The 13,576-nt window shown below is 39.0% G+C and overlaps 1 protein-coding gene across 1 annotated transcript in view; it reads right to left on the bottom strand.

The window, feature by feature from the left end:
• Positions 1-12,943, bottom strand: part of Plgrkt (plasminogen receptor with a C-terminal lysine) — a 70,555-nt gene extending 57,612 nt beyond the window's left edge. Inside the window, exons 1-3 of the mRNA XM_020159606.2 lie at positions 12,788-12,943; positions 11,720-11,845; positions 10,414-10,500 (exon numbers count right to left, since the gene is read on the bottom strand). Coding sequence (XP_020015195.2) covers positions 10,414-10,494 — 81 coding nt within the window. The 5' untranslated portion in view covers positions 10,495-10,500; positions 11,720-11,845; positions 12,788-12,943. The remainder of the gene's footprint in view (positions 1-10,413; positions 10,501-11,719; positions 11,846-12,787) is intronic.
• Positions 12,944-13,576: the final 633 nt, after the last annotated feature.

Raw genomic sequence — 13,576 nt, 5'->3', positions numbered from 1 at the left:
CCCGTTTATTAACTGGATTATTTGGTTTTTTTTGGTGTTTTAATTGTTTGAGCTCTTTGTATATTCTGGATATTAATCCTTTATCTAATGAATAGCTGGCAAATATTTTCTTCTAATCTGTAGGCTGTCTCTTCATTCTGATAATCTTTTCTTTTAATGTGCAAAAGTTTTTTTAATTTCCTGAAGTCCCATTTGTCAATACTTGCTCTTATTTCCTAGGCCATTAGAATCCTATTCCGGAATTAATTGCCTATGCCTATATCTTCAAGAGTTTTCCCGTAGCAATTTCAAAGTTTCCGGTCTCATAAAGATCTCTGATTTATTTTGAATTGATTTTAGTGCATGACGAGCAATAGGGGTCTAGTTTTAGTCTTCTACATCTGTATGTCCAATTTTTTAATGAAATAATAGATCTAAGCAATGTTCATGAGTGAACAGTAAAGTCCTAAAATGGACAGGTTAATCTGCAACTTTTAATGGATGGGTTGGGTTGACATCACTCACAGTAAAACAGCCAGACCTGATGCATCATGATACGATGCATTAGGAACTACACAGTACCATTTACCAAAGATTCTTACTAAAACTGCTGAACCTGAGTTTAATCAAACCCCTAGATTTTATCAGTTTATAAGAAGAATGTAGGAAAGAAAAATATTCTTCTTTCAGCCAAATCCAAACTATGGGACTTTCCATAGGACAAATGACCTGGTTTCTTCAACAAATAAATGGCTTGACAGGTAAAAAGCAAGGGACATTGTTACAAATTAAGAAAGATTTATGAGTCCTAATAACCAAGTATAGTGTGAAAACTTCACTTGGAATCTTATTTCAAACATAATTGTAAAAAGACATTATGAGGCAACTGAGGTGAAGTATTATATGGTAGAAATTATAGATGAGGAATTATGTGATAATTAACTTAGTAAAATGTGGTTATGTCCACATCTATTAAAGATTTATAATGAAATATTTACAGATAAGTTAAAATTTGCCTTGAAGTACCTTCCAACAAAAAGAATAAAAGGCAAAGGAAGATCAGGTTGAAGAAACAAGATTGCTTAAATGTTGGTTTAAAGTTGTACCTTTTCCTCTCCTCTACATGCATACTAGCAAGTTAGATTTTGCTGGTGAGTCTTAATATTTTTTTATTAATGGACAAGATTATATACTTAGTTAATTTTGAATGACATCTGGTTGACTTACTTTCTGAATAGTTGCATATTTGGACCTTTCTTGTTATCAATGTATATGTAAAATTTAGTGTAACATAAAATTTGGGGGTATTTTTCTCAAAACTCTTGAGTTTTTTACTATGATACTCCATAGTCATGTGGCATTTGAAGCTAGGCCAATATTAATTCACAAAACACTGCATTCTCAGTTCTTAATACAGAGTTGAAATTGTTGGTTGCTCTATCCACCCTGCTCAAGAGTGAGTTTCTTGAAGGAAGAAATCATGCCATTCACCAAAGTATCTTATCTCCTAATTCATCTAGCACTTGAGAGGCACTCCATAGAAATTTATATAAATGGATAAATGAATGTTTTAATGTCTGAGAAAACTTCCCAGTATGTTCTGAAAGTGTTCCTTTTTTATTATTACATTTGGAATTCTTCATATCTTTCATCTTTATGGTTAGATTTCACAGAAAATGAAGGGAGGCTATATAGTCTGCCATCATTTTCTCACCATATATACAGGTCAAAGTCTGGTTCTCATATTTTTCTTTGTTTCATTTTTGTCATTTTGTTGCTTCAACACAGCCAACAACAAATATTTACTCACTGCCCAACTAGTCTTTACAGTGACCATATTGCTATGTTTATATAGCACCATAGCGTAGCACGGACCTATGGAATCTGTACTCTTATTCTCTCCACTTTGCACTTCCAGTTTCCTTTCTACTTTATGACATCCAAATGCTTTTCTGGCCATGCAGATGATACAAAATTAGTGCAGGGGTGCCATCTAGCAGTCGTTTAAGAAGGTGTTCATTTTTGCAGGATTGACAGTTTACTATCATTCTCAGTAAGAGCCTAAAAAAAAGCAATTTCTATTGGGAAATTAAAGATTATTGATGATTTTAAAATATCATTATAGCTAGTAGTGTGAATGGTATTTTAAAATATCATTATAGCTTGTACTCCATCTTTTAAAGAATAAAAGTTTTTGATTTCAGGTCTTTAATAACATTTGATTGATCAATGATTCATTTCATGATTAACTTCCTATTAAGTGAAAACTTATTTGGTTCTGTCTCCTGCATTGATTTCATTAAATCACTGCCAATCACCAATTATGATTATGAGCATTACAGAAAAAGAAGGAAAGGACAAAGTTTCTCAACCCAGACCATGCAGAGCTTAAAGTAACAACAATAACAGTGTCCACACACAGCCAGGAAGGGATCAGATTGGTTTGGGGAAGGACTTTAGTAATTAAAATTCAACGGATGAACAAAATAAACAACCAGTTTTGAGAACCTGGCCACTGGTATAAGAGTTGTAGCTGAATTCTTAATTTTAGCCCTTTCCTGAAAAAGGAAAAAAAATAATAAGGAATTATTGAATTGTGTTTTTTGGTTGTTGCTATTGTTTTGAAGTTTGTTTATAGACACACACACACATATAGATAGATAGATAGATAGATAGATGATAGATGATAGATAGATAGATAGATAGATAGATAGATAGATAGATAGATAGATGTACATATATATGGATTCAAGGGATCCTCCCAATCTCGGTCTCTTGAATGCTGGGACTACAGCACTTTTTTTCTTTTTTTAACCATAAAAAAACAACAATTAAATAAAACCCACTGGGATAAGAATCTTAGTTACTAGATTTTTCTTTAGTAAATGTTTTCCTTTGTTTTTTGCTTCATTTCTTCATTTACCATTTTCATTGAGATGTCACTAAATAGGAAAATAGCCCAAAGGCATGCCATCACAAGCTAAATATATCATTTACACGTGGTGCTTCAATCACCATTTTAAAATAACTTCTTTGAGCCCTTACAAAGACATGTCATCCTCTATCCCAATGGCCCATCCCATTTGAAAGATCCTCCTCTGTCCTAGGGATTTCTGGGACAGGAGGTGAAGTCCAATCTAGCCTCAACAATGTGGACTCACTCGGTAAGCAGGAAGGAAACCACAAAGCATTGTATCCATCTCAGCATCCAACTAGGTTTCCCTATATCCCCTCCACGGAACTTGGGATGCATGGATAACTGGTGCCACCATCAGGCACATGCTGCATGCTGCTCTGTGCTGTGAGTCATAAGCTCTTCCGCCAGTATCTGTCAAATAGTAACAAGCTAATTTGTTAATTTGGAGATAGGGCAAAATCCCAGGTGCTTCACAGAGCCTAAAAGTTTGGTGACCAGGTGTCTTCTGGAAAGAAGACACGTTCTTCACCGATTTGGTTAGTGGATATGAGAAAACTCCCTGAGATCTGGTAGAAGATGTTCTCTACAGGGTAGAGGTAAAAGTGGGAAGGTGAAGTAGGGGATCCCTCATAGTCCTATGTGTTAAGTGAGGTTGAGCAACAAAGGTAGGGTTGAAACAAGTTGCCCAAATGGTGCTTTGGTTATGTTCTCTGGGGCAGAAGGGAAGGATAGAATGACAATGGCAAGTCCTACAGTGCCAGCCAAAGGCAATGCAGTGTAGGTAGCTGCTGAGTCAAGGGGTCCCTAAAGCTAAAATAAACAGTGTCAGCAATGAGGATACAGAACTTTGGGCTCTGTTAGAAATTTATTTGTTGAGTCCAGTGACAGGAGACCACTTGAAACTAAAAATAGATACAAAGCCTGGCTCACTGGGACCAAGGTGCTTTCTCATTTCTTGCCAATGGAACCCTCTCCCTGCTCCCCCATCCCAACTTCAGCTTATTTAGGGAAGAAATCTGAATGTGCTGGGGAACTCTGAAGAAGGACCTAAACTTCTTTTTTTTTTTTTTTGGTATTTCTTGCAACATTTAATTTTGAACTCAATATTATTAAATGAATAAGGTGTCATGTTCATTTTATTACAGAAATACATTGGAAATCACAACAGAGATTTTTAGTTATATACATCTCCTTGTTTCCAGCACAGTGATGCCATGATATAAGTAGTTTTATAATAGTCCAAAATTGCCAAATTCCTGCTTTGAAGTGTTTATTGATTTATTTATGTATTATAATGGGTTTTATCATGACATTTTCATACATGTTTATATATTTGATCATACTCATCCCATTACCCTTTCTTGTCCCCCTGCTTCTGGTCCCCTTCTTCTTCCCAAATATTCCCCTTTCTACTTCCATGATTTTTTATTTTAAATCTAGATCCCATATATAAAAGAATACATGCAATATTTGTCTTTCTGAGTCTGGCTTATTTCACTTTATGTGATGATCGCCAGTTCCATCCTTTGTCCAGCCAATGACACAATTTGTTCTTTTCTATGGTTGAATAAAACTCCATTGTGTGTCTATATCACATTTTCTTTATCCATTCATCTGTTGAAGTGCTGATTCTATAACTGGGCTTTGTGGCAGTGCCATAATAAACACAGGTATACAAGCATCTCTATTGTTTGCTGCCTTTGATTCCTTCAGGTATATTTCCAGGAATAGTATAGGCTGGATCATATGGTACTTCTGTTTTTTAGTGTTTTGAGGAAACTCCACACTGATTTTTATAGTGACTATACTAATTTACATTCCTACCAACAGTGTGTAAGAGTTCCTTCCCTATTCACCCCTGCATTTGTTGTTCCCTTGAGGTAGTCTTTCTAACTGGGGGTGAGACGGACTCTCAATGTCATTTTGATTCAGATTTTTCTATAGGGCTAAAGATGTTGAATTTTTTTTCATCTATTTATTAGTCATTTATACTTCTTTTCAAACTATTCATAATAAGGATTGGATTATTTGTTCTTTTGGTGTTTAATATGGTGTTTATGGATATTAATCCCCTGTCAGCTGGACAGCTGGCAAAGATTTCCTCCAATTCTGTAAGCTGCCTCTTCACTGTAGTAATAATTTCCTTTAATGTCCAGAAGATTTTTAATTTGATTCAGTCCCATTTGTTGATTCTTGCTCTTATTTTCTGAGCAATTGGAATTCTATTCAAAAAAGTCATTGCCTATGCATAGTTTCTGAAGTGTTTTCCCTGTTTTCCTCTAGTGTTTTCAAATTTCAGGTCTTACATTAAGGTCATTGGTTTATTTTGAATTGGTTTTTTTGCACAGGGTGAGAGATAGGGGTCAACATTCAGTCCTCTGAAGCAGATATCCAGTTTTCCCAGCACCATTTGTTAAACAGCCTGCCTTTTCTCCAATGTGTATTTTTGGCACCTGTGTCAAGAATCGGGTGGCTATAGCTGTGTGGGTTTATTTCTGAAGCTTCCAACATTTATGGCGCTGTTGGATACAGGTGCCAAAGACTACTTGGTCTCATGGAGAAAAGGTATGCTAAGAGGAAAAATGGCCCAAGGTTCTAAGGACTGCAGGGCAGCTCGGCGGCACCAGTGAACACTAAAAGAATAATTCCCTAGGTTAATCTGATTAAAGCATGAAATATACATGTCTGAAGTGCCAAGGCAAGACCACTTTGAACTATCAATACACACTTTTGAAAATCTGAAAAACAGGAAGGTAAAAAGGTCTTGTTTGAGGGTGGGTCCTGTGGGAGGGCAGAGGGCATAAGGAGAGAGTGAAGGAATGGAATATGTTGGATATATTTTGTATTCATGTATGAAAATAGAACATTGAAACCTGTTTAAATTGTTCTAAGAAGTGGGGAGGAGGATGAGGGAGAACAATGGAAAGGGTGGATCTAATTAAGATATATTGTAAGCATGTATATAAACATCACAATGTATACCCCCTGTACAACTATTCTATGCTGTTTTTATTTTTATTTATTTATTATTCATTTATTCACATGTGCATACATTGTTTGGGTCATTTCTCCCTCCTGTCCCTGCCTCCACCCTCCCCCCCTTCCCCCTTGCTTCCAGGCAGAATCTGTTCTATGCTTTACTCCAGTTCTATCTATCTTTAAAGAGATGATAAACTTGAAAGAATGACCCCTTCTCCAGAAGCCAAGGGTACATAAGAGGAAGCAGTGTCCTTTCTGGGATGAGTCAAATGACATAAGACACAAAGTCCTCCAGCTCTTTGGTTCTCCTGGTCTAATGAGGCAAGGAGTACCTGAATTCAACTGCCAGAATTTGAGCAAAATTCACAGTGAGAAGGGAAATTATAGGGACCTTGATCCAATTCAAGATACTGTTGGATGTACACATACATATGTACATACATACATACACACACTCCCACACTGCATGTCAATGTATAATGAAATTTATGAGTGATATGTTTGCATTATAAACTCATAGTGACAAGAGGATCACTTCCACTCATGAATTCCCTGACCTCCTCCTAGGTGGTCTTGTAAAAACATTATTAAGTCTCAGGAGGAAAGAAGAAAAATCACAACTGACCTGCAGAGGTCATTGCCCAGTACAACGGCACCACCTGCTGGACATAGCCTCTAAATACTCCCTGTATTAGTTCAAGGGCAGTCACATGAAACCAGGAACTGGCTAGTTTAAGAAACAGAAATGTATTGTCTCTGTTCTGGAGGTTAGAAATCTGGAATCAAGGTTAGCTCCTTGCTGTGAGGGAGCCCTCTGTTTCAGGCTTATTTCTTTGGCTTGTAGATGAGTGCCTCCATATTCAGAGTACATTCTTCCAGTATGCATGTATCTGTGTCCAAATTTCTTCTCCTAAGGCCACCACCAGTCTTATCAGATTAGGAACCAGCCTAATGAATCATATGAATTTGATTGCCTCTGAAAGGACCCTATCTCCAGATAAGGTAACATTCTGAGGTACTACGTGTTAAGCGTTTCAATATATGAATTTTGAGGTGACACAATTCAACCAATGACATATCCCTTCCAAAAAGGGGAATCAGTTATTGACCTGTTGCTGAGTGCATGCTAAAAAACAAATGTTTGCCCCATGGAGACCTTGTGGCTCCAAGGCATGATGTACCCATTTTGGGATGGGCTGTCTAATACACAAAAACTATAAAGAGAAGACTCATTTGCTGGTCAACTGAAAATAAGGTGTTTGAGTGGATGGCTAGCATGGCCATACCTAAGCCTCATCTCAGTCTTGCACAAAGGAACAATAGTTGCCCCTCTTGGGAAAACCTTATCCCATCCAAGACAAAGCTACTGACTCATTAGGGCTCTGGATTCACAGATATTCCCCTAAATACGTGGGCTCACCTTTGGTATCTAAGCCAAAAACCAATAGTTACGGCTGCTGTTTGACCTCAGTGCCAGCTATGTAAAACCTAGTCACTGCGATCAGTGGGCAGAACTCTAAGCTGTTTTTAGGGCTCTGGTCAGTCAGGTTATTACCAGGGTCCTTGAATGTCCCCAAACATTCTTGCTGGGTAGGTCAAGAATGCAAAGCCCTGAATGATCTTTACTTGGACTATTTCTTACTTGTACTTCAGTGAACATCCTTGAGAGATAAGATAAAGGAACTCCCTCTCTCCTCCTTTCCTTCCCTTGCTCATAGCTTACTACAAAAGCAGGGGACTCCCCAATCTCAATGTTCCTCAAATGTAATATAAGTCCACTGAGTATATAGCATCCATTTAAGCTCATACCTGTCTTTGTCACCTCCATGAGTCTCCGAAGATATGGGGAATTAAATCAACACCATGCTCACACTGTTTGCTGTGCTATGAGTGATAAAATCATCTGTCTCTGGTGTAGGTGCTTCTGACCCTCTATAACAGACTAACTTGTTAGCTTCGAAAGTAGAGTAATCCCTGACCCTTCACAGACCCTGAGGTCATTTGGAACAGATGTAAAACTCCTCTAGTTTCTGAAGATCTTTGACAAGGATGTTTTAAATATGTGATATTCTTGGCAGATTCCTGTACCTAATATTTGCTATTACAATAATTCAGTTGCCCATTTTTTAAATTGTTCCATTCCCCCAAAAGAAATCTTTATCCTCAGAAAGAGTAACAGAAGAGTTGAATACCACCAAAGTATATTATACGCATGTAAGGAGATATCACAATGAAACCCCACACACTGTACAGTTAACATGTGCTAATGAAAAATGTGGAAAAAATCTTTGCCCCACACAGGACACTTGTATCAGTCTTTAATTGCAGTAACAGCAACACCTAATACAAAATAAGAAAAAAAAAAAAAAAAGAGGCTTCTTTGTTTTGGCCAGGAATCAAACCCAGGGCAAGCACTCCACCACTCAGCTACATCCCCAGTCCATGAGAAGTGTTTTCCTAAAGACTACAGACTTTGTTCTACATAATATGTATATTTACTCCTTAAAACATTTCTCTGAAGGTGATATTATTATCTAGTGTACAGACCAGGAGACTGAGGCACAAATCATACAGTTAGTCAGGGGTGGAGCAGGGATTTATCCAGGCAGTTTGACTTTGGTCTTCATTTGTAACCACTAGGTACACTGCCCAAGAGTAGGACTTCTACTCCCAGAGGCATAATGGGCCATAGGGGCCTAGTGATCTCTGTCTGAAATCTTAGCAAAATAATTTGGGTTAAACTTTTAACACTTAATTTTTTTGTTGTTTTTTTTCCTCTTTTTATTAGTGTATGGTAATTGTACAAAAGGGTTTTGTTGTGAAATTTCCATCTATGCATATAATGTACTTTGATCAAATTGGCCCCTTCTGTTGCTCCTCCTTATCCCTCAAATTGACCCCATTTTCAAACAACTTTAATAGGTTTCATTATTCTTTCTTTTTACCCTCCCAATGGTTCCCACCCCTCCAAAACAATTCTCCCATTTTACACTTCTGTCATTTTTTTTTTTTAGGTCTAGATTCTACATGTAAGAAAGAACATGTGCTGTAGATGGATAGATAGAAAGATACAGATAGAGACAGAGATAGAAATATATAGTACTTTCTTTACCCATTCATCAACTGATGGACACCTGAGCTGATTACAAAGCTTGGCTATTGTGAATAGTGCTGCTATGTGTAGGTATCTCTATTGTGTACAGACTTACATTTCTTTGGAATTGTATAGCAGAATCACATGACGGTTCTATTTTTAGTTTTTGGATTTTTTTTTTTTTTTGCAGCACCTTGAGACACTTCATCAGCCTTTTTTTGTAATGAGTTTTTGCTTTTCTTTTTTTTTTTTCTGAGATAGAGTCTCTCGAACTATTTGCCTGGGCTGGCTTCAAACTTCGATCCTCCTGAGTATTTAGGTTTATAGGTGTGAGCTGCTGGCACCAGGCTATTTTTAGTTTTTTGAGTAACCTCCATATTGATTTCTATAGTGGTTGCACTAATTTACATTCCTACCAACAGTATAAGAATTCCTATTCTCACCAATATTGGTTGTTGTTTTTTTCCTTGGTGGTTGCCATTCTGACTGAGGTGAGATGGAATCTTAGTGTCATTTTGATTTTCATTTCCTTTATTGATAAGGATTTAACACTAAATTTTGACCTACAACATTTTAAAATACTTTTCAACTTGTGTTAGGCAATTCAACAATCTACTGTGCTTTGATCTTCTATCCATCCATTGTATAATCCAATGTCAAGCTTTCACAATCTGTATTAGTTTCCTATTGCTGCTGTAACAAATTATCAGGACCTTAATGACTCAAAATAACACGAATTTATTCTCCAAAAGAGGCTGGCAGTTCTGTGCCCCTCTGGAAGATGTAGAAGAGAATCTGTTTCCTTGCCTTTTCCACCTTCTAAAGGCTACCCACAGTCCTTAGTTTGTGGCCCTGACTGACTCCATCTTCAGTCTCTCTCTCTCTGTCCCTCCCTCCCTCCCTCCCCCCTTTAACACATTCACACACACACACACACACACACACACACACTTGCTTCCCTCTTTACCTTATAAATACCCTTACAATTACAATTACGATTACGATTACGATTACGATTACGATTACGATTACAATTACAATTACAATTACAATGGTCCATCTGAGTAATCTAGGATAATCCTTGCATCTCAAACTCCTTAAATAATTGCATCTTAAGATCCCTTTTACTGGGTAAGAGAACATTTTTAACATATTCTCAGGTCCTATGAATTAAGACATGAATGTATCGGGGGAGTATTATTCTGTCTATAATATACTTTAAGCAATTATCTCTTCCCGTAGGGTGGAAATTTTGATGAGTATCTGGATTGGATACTTAAACAAGACCATTCACCAGATAATTAGTAATTCATTTCATCTTGTCTTTAAAGATGAGGCATTTCATTTGGGGGTGGGGGTGTTACAGAGAACATACTGCTAAAGTACATGTAGTAGAACTTTAACCACTGCAATAACATAACAGCTTAATTATTTCAAAACATACCTGAAGTTTAGCATTCATAAGCATGAACTCTTTTTGATTTTTCATGTTTTCATTAATGGATTTTGAAAATATAAACCCCATCTTGACCTAAAGTAGAGAAACGTAAGGAGACATTAAGTAATATACTATGTGCATCTTTGTATGCACTGCTGTAGGCTACCATGAAAAATATTTCTGACCTAGGAACACAATGTGAATCCTGACTAGCTAGAACCTACAGGATACTTAATCAGCCTGGCCATCATTTATTCAGCTAAGACCAGCTGGCTGAACTATATAATTTCCAAAGTCTCTCCCTGCTCTATAAGCATATGGTGCGGTGTTTCCTGATTTTTTCTTCCCACTATAAGTCTTGAGAACCAGGTGGATACCATCTTACCTTCTGTACAGGTAGACAATAAAACCTTGTATCTGAGGAGGAACAATTCAGAAGACGCCCAGTGCATCTTGAGAACACATTTCTCTGTGCTTCATGCATTTGTATTTTAAGAAGATTTGGGCATCTCAAGGTTGGTATAGCAATATTTTTCCCGCGATCCCATCATGATCCCTGTGCCTCTTCTACATAGCCTTTGTTGCCACCCATCCACTGCTGACATCCCTTAGTCACCCTCCTCCAGTTTCACCTTTGCTCTCTCCATGTTGGTAGTAAAGTTCTCAAAAGGATACTTTTACCCTTGGAAATGTACTTTTTAAATAAATGCATTGTACACTTGCTTCTTGAGTGGCTTCCTTGTATTCTGGTCAAGGCCATACCCTGGAATTACAGGGTCAGTCATTGCCTCAAAACTGGGCATAGGAGGCTGGACTACTTTCTGGGGAGAAGAGGCCTGGGAGGTCATGAGGATTCCCTCTTTATCGGCCACTATCCCACTCCAGTACCTGGTGACCAAAGATAGAGGTCACATTGAGATACAGAGATCTAGCAGTTCTCTCCTTTCTCTAAGTTTTGACAGACCCATGTAAGTCATCTTCAGCAGCAGACTAGAACTTGCAGGAGAAATACATTATCCATGTTGACAGTTTCCATGGCATATACTCTCCACAAATGTTTGCACAAAGCAGGAATGATATAATACAAGAAAAGCTTTGGCTCAGGCCACTTGCCATTCCTTATTTTTGTTCTGTATATGAGTGGATAACTGAATTTCTACATATGCTGCAAACATTTATAAAGTAAACAACTGTCCTCTAGTGTCCATGCACCCTGTAAGAGGGTGGGATCTTCCCGGAAACACAGAGACAGTCTTCATGTCAATCATCTAGAGAAAAGGAAAAATTCTGCAAAGTTGAAATTCAGACTTACCTCTTTCTGAACCTTGCTGTCTTGGGTCTGGACTTGAACTTTGGATGTGTTAGGGAATGCTCCCTGGTAGAAAGGTTAATGATGGAAACCACACAGGAAGAAGAGCTTCCCTCCGGGAGGCCACGCCTGAAAATGAGTTCACCACACCTTATAACCTTCACCCTCAATGGAATTCAGTACTTTCAACCTCCTCTCTTTCCCTACCCTTTAAGAAGTCGCTTTCACACCATTCTTTAAGGTGTTCAGAATATTCTCAGATTTCTCTCTCCCACCCACAAAATATTTATCAGCAGATAAACAAAAGTGACTTCACAGTAAGAATAACTTTGACTTCACTCATTTGTATAAGGTAAGTCCGTCAAAAATCCAACACTTTATCATGGGTAACAAACGTGTTTCTATTTATACAACTTTAGACACTAATGTGTCTCAAAGGACGAACAAAGTTGGTTTGAGTCCCTTCTGTTTTCATTTTTCCTTTGATTGTCCTAAATCTTGGCAAAAGGTCTTTAATGCTCCAGCTCTGCTTCGGCTGAGCTACAGATTACTATAGAAAGGTGTGTTTCTGGAGAAGAGCTGGCTGTACAAATTCCAAATAGTTTTCCTCTGGTCACCCCTGGGAACGTAGATTAGAGAAGTCCATGGATTCTGACAGTCAGATTTCTGCACTGATTTATTTCCCAATAGAGAATACATTTTCTGAATTTACGACTAGTCGCATAATCACAGTCATTCTCAATACCTCCCCCAACCCTGCAAATTTCAGCCTGAATCCCACAAAAGGGTTCCCGTAATTATCTCCAATCTCTCGCTCTTTGGCCCCAATTACAGTGTTAAGCATTGCCCATAGTGGTATCCTGACTTTTCCCAACTCGATGATGAAACAGAGATCACACGACCACGAAACTGGCCACCGGTCAGCAGGGGCAGTGGGCGAGCCAAGGGCCATGCGCTCGCGAGGACAGCGCCCGGGGCCCGATGCGACCTCTCCATCTCGGCCCGAAGCGGCCGCAGCCAACGCAGCGCGTGACTGTCCCTCCCCGCCCGCGGGCGGCCGCGCTCACTCACCGAGCGCGGGCGACACGCGCGGGGACCAGGTGACTGCTGCGATGGCCTCCGGACAGCCTCCGCCGGCGGCAGGGACCCGGCCTTGTTCGGCAGAACTTCGGGATTGGCTGGCTATGACAGATTATTAGCTTCAGCCAATCAGCGTGGGCCTTGGCTTCCTTTAAGTTATCTGCTTTCCCTGCAGAGGCCTGGTGTGTCCTTCCGGGGTCAGACACTTTGGTACCGGTGGTGGGAGGGGCAGATCAAAGCGGCAAATTCAAAACCTCACGAGCTCAGTGATCCGATTTTGAGGGGAGGCAGAGAAAGCAGAAAGGAAATCTCCACTAAAGGCCTCAGTTTCCTCAGCTGTAAAACTGCCACCATTAATGTGGCAAAAGGGTATCACAAACAAACAAAAATGTGGACTAAATTACTATGCTACCATATTTCTCCCCTGCTGCTCCTCTGATGGATGGCCATTTCTTTTCAGTCCTGCTAGCAGTTTCTATCTGGAGTAGACCAAGTCTCTCCTAGTCTTCTTGAGAGACTATTTGAAGAAACTATTGGTGCTCTGTCCTTTGCTACCACATGGTTTGGGAAAATAGCATAGACTTCACTGGGTGGTGGCCTTGAGGAATGTCCATGAGGAAGCACCCTGCCTTAGCCCTGGCTGACCACCATTTCAGTGGAGTTGTCTAACCACTTCCAGGCTCAGCAGATGAGGAAGTACCGAGCTGACCTCCTAGACTTTTCTAACTACTGTCAGCCCCAGACCTCAGTGTTCTGGAGCGTGGGTCCCACATTCCAAAC

The sequence above is a fragment of the Castor canadensis genome, chromosome 13, assembly GCF_047511655.1.
Source record: "Castor canadensis chromosome 13, mCasCan1.hap1v2, whole genome shotgun sequence".
NCBI classification, from domain to species: Eukaryota; Metazoa; Chordata; class Mammalia; order Rodentia; family Castoridae; genus Castor; species Castor canadensis.
This window is presented reverse-complemented; position numbering and strand designations above follow the sequence as displayed.